The 14,353-nt window shown below is 41.4% G+C and overlaps 1 protein-coding gene across 3 annotated transcripts in view; it reads left to right on the forward strand.

Moving 5' to 3' along the window:
* The first annotated feature begins 4,552 nt into the window (after nucleotides 1-4,552).
* ZBTB17 (zinc finger and BTB domain containing 17) overlaps nucleotides 4,553-14,353 on the forward strand; it is a 49,707-nt gene continuing 39,906 nt past the window's right edge. For all 3 annotated transcript variants that reach the window (XM_031962791.1, XM_031962792.1, XM_031962794.1), the window contains exon 1: nucleotides 4,553-4,694. In XM_031962791.1, coding sequence (XP_031818651.1) covers nucleotides 4,688-4,694 — 7 coding nt within the window. In that variant the 5' untranslated portion in view covers nucleotides 4,553-4,687. The remainder of the gene's footprint in view (nucleotides 4,695-14,353) is intronic.

A 14,353-nucleotide genomic window follows, 5' to 3' on the forward strand; every position in this document is an offset into this window, starting at 1 on the left:
GTGTTTATGAGAACACCAGTGTCAGATCCTACAGAATTAGTATGGTTCCCATAACTAGATGGGACGTAAGGAAAGGGCTGCGACAGCAGAAGGCTGTTGTGAAATTTAAGTGAGCCTTTATTGCTTTTTTTTTGAGGAAAAGTAGGATTTTTAAATGGCATTGGGCAGGAGGAAGGGAATCTAAGTATCAGGTAAAGGCAAGAAGACTGGAGTTGAAAAGCACAATGATGCTCTCAATAGGCAAGGGAATTTTGGAGAAGAGGCAGGTCTAGAGGGAAAATATAGTAAGTGATCTGTTGGGTCTGAGCTCTGTTGGTGGATATTCAGGTAACATTCAAATAAAGGCAAGCAGGGAATCAAGACTGATATTTAAGAGAGAGATTAGGATTAGATATTTAGACTTGGGACTCATGGGAATATAAATGATACATGAAGCCATGGGAGTTAATGAGAATACAAAGAGAAAGAAAGAGAAAAGAGAGAGAGAGAGAGAATAGAGAGAAGAAATTAAGTAGAATTTAGGCATTTAAAAGGGGTAGGTAAATCTTAGAGGTTTTCTTCAGTGGTATGGTAGTGATCAAGTTAGAAAATTCATAGGCCCAAGCAATCTTCCAGTCTAGGGGCAAAAAGTTTTATTATGATGCCATAGCAAGGGGGCAAACTAGCCACTTACAAGAGGAAAGATGCCATATGGCAGGCAAAGTTCCTAACGAATTCACCATTACCACAGGGAAAGACCTCAAAGCAGGCAAAGTTCTTACTGAACAAGATGAATACAAAGTTCCTAAAAAATCCAAGCTTAATAAGGGGGAAAATATTCCTTTTATAGGAAAGGAATAAGTTCAGGGGTTGACATCTATAGCTTGGCCTTCTGATATTGCACAGTAAGGATGTGGTCATTATTATCCCGTCAATGCAAGAAATTTAACAAAGGCCTTCTGTCAATGCCCTTCCCTATAGCCCACCTAGACCTTGGGTAGCTAGCATGGACATGGTGTTTTGCTGGGGTCTTATTTACCCCATCAGTAGAAAACTAGCCTTCCAGGAGTAAGTGGAAAGAACAAAAGTGAGAACAACCAGTATAGGCTACTTTTTCTAGAAGTTTTTTGTGGAAAGGGGAGGAAAGAAAGGATGATTGGCTTGAAGAGATGACAAAATCCAGTGAAAGGATTTTTTTGGCAATAGTATTTTATTTTTCCAAATACATGTAAAGATAGTTTACATTTTTGTAAAACTTTGCGTTCTGAATTTATCTCCCTCCTTCCTTTACCTCCCCTTCCTCAGAAGAGCAAGCAATTTGATTTAGGTTAAACATGTGCAATCAAAAGGATTTTTTTAAAGGCTGTAGAAGACCTGAGTGTATTGTAGGAGTTGTTATATAAGGAAAGACTGATGGTATAAGAGAAAGGATTGATCAATGAGCAAGCTCCTGCAGAAGATGAGATCATCTTCCTCAAAAAAGAGCAAAGTTGGAGAAAATGTGTTTTGAAGTGTGAAATCGAGGAGATGAAGTTGCTAATGGCCAATGGCCGCAATTTTTTTTTACAATAAAACATATAGACAAAATGCCTGTTGAGAAGGAGGGGAAGATAAAGTGAGGGTTTACAGAAAGGTTAAGTGACTTGCCTAGATCACACAATTCACAAGGCACATGTGATTAATTCACGAGGGCTTTTTCTTTACCAAAAGGTACCTTTATTTAAGAGAAGAGGTTATAGACAAAATGAAGAGCTAAAATAGATAGATACCAGGAGTGAAAAATAGAAATAGATTCGGGAGAGCAATAGAGTTAGCAAGAAAAAAGGGGTTTGGAAGAAGCTATTAAAGGAATATGCAATGAGATAGGAATATATCATTGACTGGCATAGGGGAGTTTAGCAGACTAATCAGAGTTAGCTAGAGTAAGGAAAAAGGCACCATTAAAGGGAAGACCCTATGAGGAAGGAGAGAGTACCTCATAGGGGCCTTAGTCCTGAAAAGGACTTAGCAAAAATCCTCATAAGCACATCTTTTATAGAGAAAAATGTATGGGGAGAACAAGGGAGGAGTTTGGGAGCTCAGAGGGAGGGATCAGAAAGAAGCCAGATGGAATCCACCCACCTAACTAGGTCTAGACTTATCTAAAGACATGCTAATCAAAATCTCAAAGGTTGTTTAAAGATGCTCCCGACATTGACAATGGAGGCTGAGACTTCAGTCTATACAAACAGGACAATCTGGGACTTGGTTATGGTTGATAATAACCAGATAGGCTTCTTCCTGATAAGGGAAGAGAATAAGCTCATTTCAGAGTTTATATGCATTGTACAGTACCAAAAATGATACAAGAAATCTCTAGCCAGATATCTATAGCTCCGAATTTTCTTCTTGCTGCCTCATCATTATCTGGCACCTGTACAAAGAGGGAGAGAGAGGGATGTGGGCTGGGCTTGAATGTGGACAATATTTACTAAATTGCAGAGACCAAAGATCAGCCTGTTTCTAACCAGCAGGAACTAGATCAATTAATAACTGGGCAGGTGCTTGCACACAAACAGAAGGGTGCTATGAATCTTTACTCAGTGGGATACTTGGAAACACAAGCCACGTCTCTGGTTGACATACTGCCCTTTTACCAATATGCTCTGGTGCTCCTAACTTGGAAGACTTCCTTTTCTAGCACTCAATTGCTCTTGGTTTCATTAAGGAGGATCTACAAACACCCATTTTCCTGAAATTTTAAAATTCCAAATATCTTCTTCATGTATGGGATCTTTGAAAGCTTTCAGCTGTACCTGGTCCTTTCTTTTCATCCTATTTGGCAAATAGCCCAGTCTGTTTATAGTGGCATTCCTCTAGCAAAAAACAACAACAACAACAAAACAAAACAAAAAAAATGATTGGACTAGCTTTTCTGAACTTTAATCATTTTTTTAGCTGAGCTTGAATTTATTTGGAACTATGACTTTGATTTTTCAGATATTTCAACATTTGCTACAAAGCAGCAGTAGGTGATTGGCACCTGGTTGGAGAATTTGGGTTTTTCAATAATCTCCCCACCTCAAGTTATCAGAATATCAGATACCATCTTATCAAAATGCCTCTCCCCATCTCCAGGACGCCTCCCCCTATTATGTCATCCCCTCTCCAGAGGCTCACCCCACCCTGTCAGACTCCCGTTCTGTTCTCAGCACCCTGACTCCGCCCCTGCCTCAGTTTACCCCCTGGTTCTGAACCACGTGTATATAAATCATCGAGAACTCTGATTGTGGGCTGGATTCTTGGAGACAATAGTCTCTGGGATCAAACCATGGATCCATCTGGTCCCAGTAAATCTCTCCATTTAATAAACTATTAAATACTCTCTAATCTCTTTCTTGCTCAGTTTCTCGGGCATTACACCTTAAGATCTTTTTTGTATTGTGTAGCCCAAGCTTCCCTTTCCACACTAGAACCCAACTCTTCCGCCTGGTCTTTATAGTCTTTCACAATTTGGCTCTAGTCTACCATTTCCTGACTTATCTGATCTGTTATTAGTCCCATTTCTTGTTCTGACTCCAGCCAAACTCCCTGCTTTTGATGTTTCTCATATAGGTTGCCCAGCTCTGAAGTCTTTGCCCCGGCTGCTCTCCATGGCTGGACAGACTTCTCCCTCTTCGTTTCTAGCTCTGGGAATGTTCAATCAGCTGAAAGCTTAGCTCAGATACCACTTTCCTCCGCTAGGTGCTTCCTGAACTGATTTTTAGCACTCAGCTCATTGGATGGCACCTAGTAGTCACCTGATAAGGGTTTATTGTCTTACTGACATGACTTTGCATCATCTCCACAATTGTATCAGTAAAGTGGCTTGGGAGCAGAGACCCATTTTTGTCAGTTTCCTCAGCATCCGGGCCAGTGTCTGTCACACGGCCTTGTACAAGTTGTAGCAGCAGACTATAAGTGTCTTGGGAGAATAGACCCATTTTTGTCAGTTTCCGCAGCATCCGGAACAGCGTCTGGCACCCGGCACTGTACAAGTTCTGTCAGCAGACTATAAGTGTCTTGAGGGCAGGGACCGACTTTTGTCAGTTTCCTCAGCATCCGGGCCAGTGTCTGTCACACAGCCTTGTACAAGTTGCAGCGGCAACTATAAGTGTCTTGGGAGCAGAGACCCATTTTTGTCAGTTTCCTCAGCATCCGGGCCAGTGTCTGTTACACGACCTTGTACAAATTGTAGCAGCAGACTATAAGTGTCTTGAGGGAAGGGACCGACTTTTGTCAGTTTCTTTAGCGTCTAATGCAGCGTCTGGCACAGCGTCAGCACTTTTTGAATTTAATTAAATTTGTAACTGTGTCTGGTTATACGCTGGAGGGGTGAAAAGGAGGGGAGAGGAGGTCGCCATATTTGGGATATGACTTTCGAACTTATGAGTACCGCTCCAGCCCCGGCTCGGCCCAGGTGTCATGGCAGCGCCCAGAGGCGGCCTCCACGTGATTCCTGGTCGGTCCTCTTTCCCCTAAATTCCCCAGGGTTCCAGAGGGTCGAGGTTGGGACACGGCGCATGCGCCTTATCTGCTTGCCGGCCGGCCGGAAGCGGCGGCCGTGGGAAACACTGCGAGGTCGGTTCCGCCCGGCTCCAACATGGCGGCGCCCTTTGTCTGCTCCGAGGTGCCGTCCCCGGCCTTCGTCCGGCAGTGATGCGCCTCCCTCTGCGGCGGGGCCCGGGACATGGCAGGTGAGGGGCATGGAGTCTAAAGAGGGAAGACAGTCGCGCCTGTTGAGAGGGGCCTCAGAAGTCGGCGGGGGAGGGGCAGGAAGGGGCAGTTGTGTGTGGGGAAAGGGGGGACCCCCACCGAAGCGAGAGGGGGGAGGGGCAGTTTCCCGAGGGGAGGGGGCGGGCTGGAGGAGAGCGTTCGGAGGGGGCGGGGGAGGTGGGGAGCGGAGTGGAGCGTTCCGAGGGGGCGGGGGAGGAAGGGAGGCAGCGCGCGTGCGCGCGTGGTTCTGCTGGTTGGGGGCCGCGGCGGGATTGGGGGGAGAAGGCCTCGGGCTGCGCGCTCTGGGGCTGGGAGCCGGCATGTCGGTGGGCCGCCTGCAGGGGAAGAGGCGAGCTTGCCGGGAACACCTTGCCCCACAGCCCTTCCGCAGGAGCCGAGCCGAGTTGTCCGGCGCCGGAGGCAGGGGCTGCCCGAGGGATGACTCCCGCCTTGGGTAGGGAGGTCAGGTCCGGCTCCCCGCCCTCGGCCTTTCTCACCGCCCTCCTACAGTCCTCCTGGGTGCCGGGGGTGGGGTGCAGTGCTGAGCGGGAGCCCCAAGGGCCGTGTGACCTTGGCCCAGTCACCGAACTTCTCGGCGCCCCGCTTTCTCCGGGCACTGGAGAAACTTCCTAGGTGCGAGTTCGGATGGAGCAGTGCTGGGCTCCGGGCCAGGCGCGTCTCAGGCGCCTGATAAATGTCTCCTCCTGTAAAACTTGCCCCTTGTGGGCCAGGGCAGTGGTTTTAGCTTTCTCTGTATCCTTATCGCTGGCACTTAGCAGGTGCGCGATAAATGCTCAATATTTACTTGCTGTGTCTTCTCTTTGAGCTTTAGCTTCTTGGGTGCTGGGGCTCCGTTTTTGCCTTTCTTCGCACCCCCAGAGCTTAGCACAGGGCCTGGTCAAAAATATCTCACTGGAGATGGTGGTTGGGATATGATGAGAATCGGACTGCTGGGAGGAGAGACCCAAGAAAGGTGTTCAGAGGGAAACAAATTTTAAATGATCGTGTAAAAGTGAGCACAATGACTTGATTTTAAAGAGTTTCGAAGACAACTGAGTGATTCAGTGGTTAGAGTCAGAAACACCACAGGCCTTCAGACACTTACTAATTGTGTGACCAGGCTAATCACTTCATCTCTGTTTGCCTCCATTTACTTAATTGTAAAATGTGAATAAAAATGGAACCCACCTCCCTGAGTTGTTGTAAGGATCAAATAAGATAGTCATTATAAAGTCATGTAAATGTTAGCTTTTATTAGCTATTATCATATCCCATTTTTCTAAGTTTTTTGAAAATAGGAAGGAAAGACTTTCAAGTGGTCCAATGTCTCCTTCATTAGAAGACTGAGAAACTCTGGCTAAGAACTTGTCTTTTTGCTGGGACCAGCTGGTTCCCTTGCTTTTTATATAATAGTCTCTGTCTAGTTGCTCTTCCGGGTCAGGGTGGAGCTCAGTGGGTTTTACACAACACTTGAACCATTTGCCAGGAAATCTGCCAAACAGATCATTCAGACTCTACTGTGCTTGGTGGGCTTCCACCCAGTTTCTCTACTGCTCTTACTGTATTGCAATTTCTCAAGAGATGTCACTAGCCCTCAGAGCACAGACACTCCCTGTGCAGATGTGTGTGGCATGGCAGCATTTTGCTGTGTCATGTGCATCTCACCATAGGGCGGGGACCCCAACCTTAGAGAAAAACAAAAAACAACAGTTCTTCAGGGACTATTGTTCTGTGTATGAAACATGATCACACAGGAAGATCAGCCGCTACTTCCTTTCTTGGCTTAAAGCAAGGCAACTTTTCAAAGTGGCTGTATTAGGGTGGATGGAGGTCAGAGACTATGAACCCCTAGCTAAGTGGTTTCCCCACTGACAGGCCTGGTATTGTGAGTGAAGATTGCTTAGCTCCCCAGCGAGCCACCAAAGGGTACTAAACAAAGATGAGATAGGGGTTCTTTTCTCATTAAATTTAGAGCCTGCATGTACTGAGAGCTTGTACTGGAGGGACTGGAGATTTCTGTCAGGGCAGGGGGACCATCTTATTAAAAGAGATTACAGCCCCCTTATTTGAAGAGAGTCTTAGAATTACAGTGGCTGAAAAATGCCTTTTGGCCAATCAACCAGTGTCTTTTTTGCCAGGATTTTGCTGAGGATTAGGGATCCAAAGGTAAGAAAGAAGATGCTTACAATCTACAGTAAACATTTTCACAGATAATACAGGATGTATAATTTTAAAATATACAATGATTAGGAGTCTAGGGAGTACTCTGTAACAATCAGGGTGAATAAGGACAAAGAAAGGCCTTTTGAAGGAGGCAGCTTTTCCTTGAAAGGAGTTCCAAGAGTTAGTGGCAGTGAAAAGGGAGAATATTCCAGGTATGGGGCACTGCTTGGAAGTGGCAAGTGGAATGTCATGTTTGGGGAATAGCAAAAAGCCCTCCAGAGAATACATATTACTGGGGAGAAGGTGCTGTTTTGTATAATGGATTTACTCTGAAGCTTCTTGGCATGAGAGTGCCGGGTTCAGGCTTGTGCATCAATTTAGGTTACGGTTTTTTATCTGTGTGAGGGTAAAGTGGTAAAAGGAGATGCTGGATGCAAGTATTGGGTACAATTCAGAGACTATTGGGATCATCCAGAGAAGAGGTTATGAGAGCAAGGACTAAGGTTATGAGAGATCCCAGAAGGCCTTCCTGCTGGGGGAAGGCCTTCCTAAACTTTATCATAGATCCACAGGCTCTCCCTCGACTTCTTATATTGAGATTTTCCACTAGGACATGCCTGAGCTTTTTGTGCTCTGCCCATAGCCCTCAAGAACTCGGGTCATCTCACACCATAATGAGGTGTTGGAAGAAGATTTGACTAAAAGGGATAGGCACTTTGTTAATATGGAAGGCGGGGAGAATTTCTGATTACTAGGGCCTTGAGTTCTGATTCAAACAGGAGAAATGTGGCTTGGGAGATTGGAAGCGTCTAATGTCATCCATAAAGGGCAATTTTGTGGGAGAGAGACTGGTGAATATGAAAGCAAGAAGGCAGGCTTGACTGGTTTGTTAGAGCACTATGTGTTGTTTAGCTGTAGGCAGTTTTTGTTCTTAAAATCACTTAGAAAAAACTTTGTTTATTAAATATGTTAGGTTGGCTAGCAGATTGAAACCTTGTAGGATTTTTTATTTTTTTTTTGGCTGCCGTTTTTCTTTTCTTTTCTTTTTTTTAACAGCCACTGTGATTTAAACAATTTATTTCCCCGGATGGATTTACTTCTAAATCTTAAGATTTTTTTCCTTTTTGGGTATCATCAATCAAAATACCTACTTAGTAAGATGCTTTATATTATAATGGTCTAAAAAGGTCTTGACTTGGGGTCCTGTGTATGATGAGTCATTTACCTGTATTTGTTAACTTAGGCAATTAAAAAGGAGAGGGGGAGAGGGAGGGAGATATAGAGAGGAAAAGGAGGGGAGAAAATCAATACAATTGATCCATACTTGAAAGAAGTCTGAGAATGTATTCTATGTGCAACATCTGTGGACTTCTTGGTTCCATGATTGAGTTGGAAGTGTCCTCTCATATCTATTCTTTCAAGTCCTACTTGATCTTTATAAATTTTGTTAAACCCACTTTTGATTATTTTTTTTTTTGCCTCTTTTGAGGCAATTTGGATTAAGTGACTTGCCCAGGGTCACACAGCTAGTAAGCTGAAAGTCTTAAGTCTATCCACTGTACCACCTAACTGCCCTTCCGCTTACTTTACTCTGCATCACTTCATGTAAGATCACGCTTCTCTATATCTTCATCACATTAATCTTTCCTCTTTATTATTAAGTCGTTTCAATCATGTCTAACTCCACATTTAGGATTTTCTTCTCCAGCTCATTTTACAAATGAGGAAACTGAGACAGAGTTAAGAGACTTTCTGAGGTCAGAAAGCTAGGAAGTATCAGGCCAGATTTGAACTCAAGAAGAGGAATCTTCCTGGCTTCAAGTCCCCCACTCTATGAACTATACCACCTAGCTGTCCCCAAGAAAGTAATTTGTAATATTCCATTATGCACATTATAAGATTATAATATTCCAGTATGCACAATAATATTCTATTACATTCATTTACCACAATTTGTTTACCCATTCACCATTTGATGAACATCTATTTTATTTCCAATTCTGGCTATCACAGAAAGTGCAGTGGATAAAATAAACTCACTAAGAAAATCTTTGGGTCAAAGAATATGGATATTTTAGTCACTTTATTTGCCTAATGGTAAATTTCTTACCAAAATGATTGTACCAGATCACAACCTGTCATCCTACAGTCTCTTCAACATTGACTATTGCATTTTTGGTCATCTTTTTCAATTCACAGAGGGTAAAGTGAAACCTCAGGGAGGTTTTGATTTGTGTTTCTCAGTGACTTGGAATATTTTTTTTTAATATGTTTATGAATATTACTTTTGAGAACTGTTCATTTCTTTTGATAGCTTATCTATTGGGGAATGGCTATTAGTTATGTAAGAATATATATTTATTCATTGTTTATTCATCTTGCATACGAGACAAATGTTATACAGGTTATTGGGGTTTTTGTTTTTGTTTTTACTATTCAGTTTTTTCCCTTCTTAGGTGCATTAACTTTGTTTATGCAGAAGCTTCATTTTAATAAAAGTTATCTATTTTATCTTTTGAAAGCAAGCTGTACTATAAGCTTCCAACTTTCTTTATATGGCAACAGGTGATTCTAAAGTTGAGGAATGGGGCACATTTCATTCTTGGATTTTATAAGCTGTTTTTCTACGACTCTAGTGTAAAAGGGAAAGAATGGAGAGTGCTAATTGTTGGAAGATTACTTCATGGAATAGCTCAAGGTCTGCTTCCTTTTGATTCCCATTTGTGAATTCTGGCTCTTCCTTCAGGAGCAGGCAGTCTGGGCCTTCTTCCTTTTCTGGATGATAACTTTTAGGTATTAGAGTACAGCTCCCATGGTTCTTTTCTTCGTCTTTTCTTTCTTTTTTTAATTAAAGTTTTTTTATTTTCCAAACATACGTATAGATAATTTTTAATATTTAGCCTTGCAAAACCTTGTTCCAAATTTTTTTCCCCATTTCTTCCTCCCACCTACCCTACAGGGCAAGTAATCCAATATATGTATGTGCAAAATATACATTATTTAACATGTACAATTCCTCTCTACATATTTCCACAATTATACTGCATACACACACACACATAAAATCAGATCAAAAAGAAAAAAATGAGAAGAAAAAAAAGCAAGCGAACAAGAACAAAAAAAGTGAGAATACTATGTTGTGATCCATACTCAGTTCCCACAGTCCTCTCTCTGAGTGAGATGGCTCTCTCCATCACAGGGTCATTGAAACCGAATCATCTTGCTGTTAAAAAAGCACTAAGCCCATCAGGCTTGATTATCACATCATCTTGTAATTGCTGTGTACAATGTTCTCTTGGTTCTGCTAACTTTACTTAGCCTCAGTTCACATAAGTCTCTTCAGGCCTCTCTGAAATCTTGATCATTTCTTATAGAACAATAATATTCCATAACATTCATATATCATGACTTATTCAACCATTCCCCAACTGATGGTCATTCATTCAATTTCCATTTCCTTGCTACTGAAAAAGGGCTGCTACAAACATTTTTGCACATGTAAGCCCTTTTCCCTTTTTAATGAGCTCTTTGGGATACAGACCTAATAGTTTGATGCAGACTGCTGGATCAAAGGGTATGAACAGTTTAATAATTAGCTCTTTGGGCATAGTTCCAAATTGCTCTCCAGAATGGATCATTTCACAACTCCACCAACAATGTAACAGTGTTATTTTTTCCACGTCCCCTGCAACATTCATCATTATTTTTTCAGTGGTATCTCAGAGTTGTCTGAATTTTCACTTCTCTGATTAATAATGATTTAGAACATTTTTTCCTATTACTATAAATGATTTTAATTTCTTCATCTAAAAATTATCTGTTCATATCTTTTGGTTTGGTCTTTTCTTAACCCACTTCCAGGGCTAGATTGCATAGGCAAGTTGGGGAAAGATTACAGAGGCTGAGACCAAAAAAAAAAAAAAAAAAAAAAATGATGGGCTTAGAATCAAGACTGGAGTTCAAATCTAGCCTCCAATACTTAATTGGTGGTGAGACCCTGAACAAGTCACTTAAACCTTGTTTACTTCAATTTCCTCATTTGTAAAATGAGGATCAGAGTAGGTTGTCAGGATCTAATAAGAAAACAGGTACAAAGTGTTTTGTAAATCTTAAAATGCTATATAAATATACTAGTAGTAGTGGAAGGAGCACTATGCAGCCATACTGGGAATCTTAAAGATAGTATTTGAGACCTAGTGATACTCAGTATCACCTAGTAGTTCTGTGATTGTGACCCAGTTACTGGCCTCTGAGTGTCAGATTTCTCATCTGTAAAATGGATTCTTGGTTTCTGTGATATCTCCCTCTTAGAATTCTAGGCCCTTTCCCCCATTCCTTTTCCTTCTCTAAGGAATCTAAGAAATACTCCAATATCAGATGAGTGATATCTCTTGAATTCAGAAGCTTCTTCCTGTGTTGTAGCAAGGAAAGGCTTGGTGGGGATTGTGTGGTCAGTGTCTTCTGTGAGGTCAACCCTCAAAGCATTCTTAACTGAAGAGCCGAACTTTTGGAACTGTTCTCAACTGATCCCTTCTTTCCCCTTAAAAATAAGGATTCCTGACTGTCTTCCTGTTTTAATCCCAGAACATAAAAGCATTTTAGTGCTTCACAGAGGAAGTACCCTCAAGTCCACGTGGAAGCTTATCAGCAAGGCTGCACATTTCCTCTGGGCCCCACTGACAGATCCATAATTCCATAATTTGATGTCTTTAACCTAATCTGGAAATATCTTTACAGAGCTCCAGGGTATCTTTGTTAGATTTGAAAGTATCTACCAAGGATATTTTGATTGCATCTTCAAATCTCACATTCTTCATCCCACCCTTTTCACCTCAAGCTCAAAAACCACAGAGGTCTACTCTATTTCTGGTGAATTTTTATGCCAACTTGTAGCAAGTAAAAGTTATCCTTTGAGAGGATACATAGTGTTGTTTTGTTTTGGGTCTTTCCTCTATGGTGGTAATGGATGTAGCCACAAAGAAATTTACTTGGGCTGGATAAGAAGTCTTAGACACTGGAATAGGAATACTGGAGTAGGCATATACATTTTTATGTCATTTAAGACATGAAAACAATACTGGGTTTTATAACATGGGAAAGAATTCTCCCCCAGAATCCATAAAGGAAATAGACTTGACAATGCCTGTGAGGTTATGTTAATTTTGCTCAAATCAATGAGTCATCTCAGAGAGTAAAGAGGCTTTTCATCAAACTTTCCTTTGCCCAGAAACTTCTTTGTTCGGTGTATCAGTTTGTCAGCATGTTGTTGTCAGCTACTTTTGCCTTTATGAATTAAAAGAATTAGGAAGTGAGGCATCTTTTGTATTAGGAGCCTGGCAAACTGGAACCCAGAGGACCGAGGTTCAGGTCTTAGCTCTGATGATTACCATGTGACTACAGATGGGCTCTTTCCTCTCTCTGACCCTTAGTTTCTTTTCTATGAAATGGGATTCCTATACTTATATCACTTACCTCAGGGTTTTGGTAAAAAATTTGATTTGGAATTTTAAAATCCTACATAAAAGTGAGCTCTCAGCATCATATCTGGAGTTTTTCTCCACTAAGTGTTTTTGCAAATTTGGACAATAACTTATTTGTTAATATGCTGTTAGTGATAAAATATTGACGCTCAAAGAGGTTGACTATCTTGTTGTCTTAAGATTATATAACCATTAAGTAATGAAGCTAAGAGTCAAACCCAAGTCTTAGTCCAGGGATTTTTCAGATGTCCTCAGGTTGCCTTTAGATGTTATCAACCTTTATCCAGAGAGTCTGAAAGCCACTTTCAAAAACATGTGAAAATGTTGTACAGCAGGAATTGTGCCATCAGTGGGGGAACTGAAGCTGATGAAAAGTCACAGAAAGTGAAGGAAATGACTGTTCAGTGTGCCTGTAGAAAAAGAGGGATATCTGGGAAATGAACAAATACTTTGCATCTTATTTGCTGACTAACTTTCAGCATTCATCTGGGAAAACTGGGGAATTGGAGAGGAGGGACATATAAAATGGGAGTGTAGTGCTGTGACTATGTCCTCAGCATGTGAGATTGGACAGAGAACCATTAGGTTTCTGGCTGATTTCCCATCCACGGACATAATTACTTATAGTTAAAAATGTGAATACTTCTGTCAATCTTGAAATGGTTTTTCCCATTTGGTTTTCCAGAGACTCAGTCTGTAGTTTTCTGTCAGGATATAACAGAGTGTAAGACCTGGCCTTCATATCCCAGTTTTGGTGCTTCCAGCTGCATGACCTTATTCCAGTTCCTTAATTTATCTTAATCTTGGTTTGCTCATCTGTAAGATGAGAATGATAATGCCCTAAACTTTCTTCACCTCCTAAATTCTTGAGCTAGAAATCTCAGAGTCATTCTGGACTCTTCACTTTTTCTCATTGGGGCAGAATGAACTTTATTCATTGTTGGATAGTTCACTCAAAGAGATTGTGTTTGACGGTTTTGTTAGGAAAGTTGGTATTTTCTGAAACAACTTGTATAAAAACAAAAAGCATTAAATAATGACATTTTTTAAGGGAGAGTCAGGAATGCTACTTGATTAGAACATATACAGCGGTATTATTTTTTTTTTTTCAGCAAATTGCTTTTGAGGTCACTTTTCTAAATCTTGAAAACCATTTGAATCACGTCCCAAAAGTGCAGCAAAGCCAGTGCTATGAGAAGTACACAGAGAACATACCAGAATTAATTAGGTTCTTTTGTTAAGGCAGGGTTTACTTACTTCAGAATAATACCACTTATTCACCCCTATTTCTAGATGTTTTAAAACTTAGCTCTTTTCACTTTTTTAATGAAGGTAATGCAAGAGTAACCAAGTCAACAAAAGTTTATTAAGCACCAACCATGTGCCAGGCTTCATGCTAAGCATTAGGGATACAACAAAAGGCAAAACAAATTCCCGTAATCGCCATGTCCCCAGCAAAAAACAGATATTACTCTCAATTTACCATTTCTCTGACAAGAAGTGGGCAAGATATTTCCTCATGAGTTAGCTGGAATTGTTATTGGTCATTGCATTGATTGATGCTCCTAAACATTTTAAAGTTGTGTGAACTCTGTTTTTAATATGTTTAGTTTGAGATGTCTGTGGAGCATCCTGTTTGAAATCTCCATTAGGAAGTTATGATGAGTGAGGAGCTTGGAAGAGAAATCTAGGGGCTACCCCTAGAGATCTAGGGGTTGATCTGTATAGTGTTCTTAATCAACCAGTGGGATATTATGAAAGCACCATGAAAGATGATGTAATGAAAAAAAGAGAAAAGGGCTGATGATAGACAGCCCATCCATCCTCTAGAAGTAGAATCCTGACAGGGATGAAAATCTAGCAAAAGAGAACTGAGAAGGGGACAGGCAGATGAGAACCAAGAAAGAGAGTGTTGTAGTGCCATGAAAATCCAGGAGAGTGGTCAATAGTTATCAAGCAATTCAAAAAGCCCAAGAAGAATGAGGACTGAGAGAAGG

Source organism: Sarcophilus harrisii, chromosome 3 (genome assembly GCF_902635505.1).
Source record: "Sarcophilus harrisii chromosome 3, mSarHar1.11, whole genome shotgun sequence".
Lineage (NCBI taxonomy): Eukaryota > Metazoa > Chordata > Mammalia > Dasyuromorphia > Dasyuridae > Sarcophilus > Sarcophilus harrisii.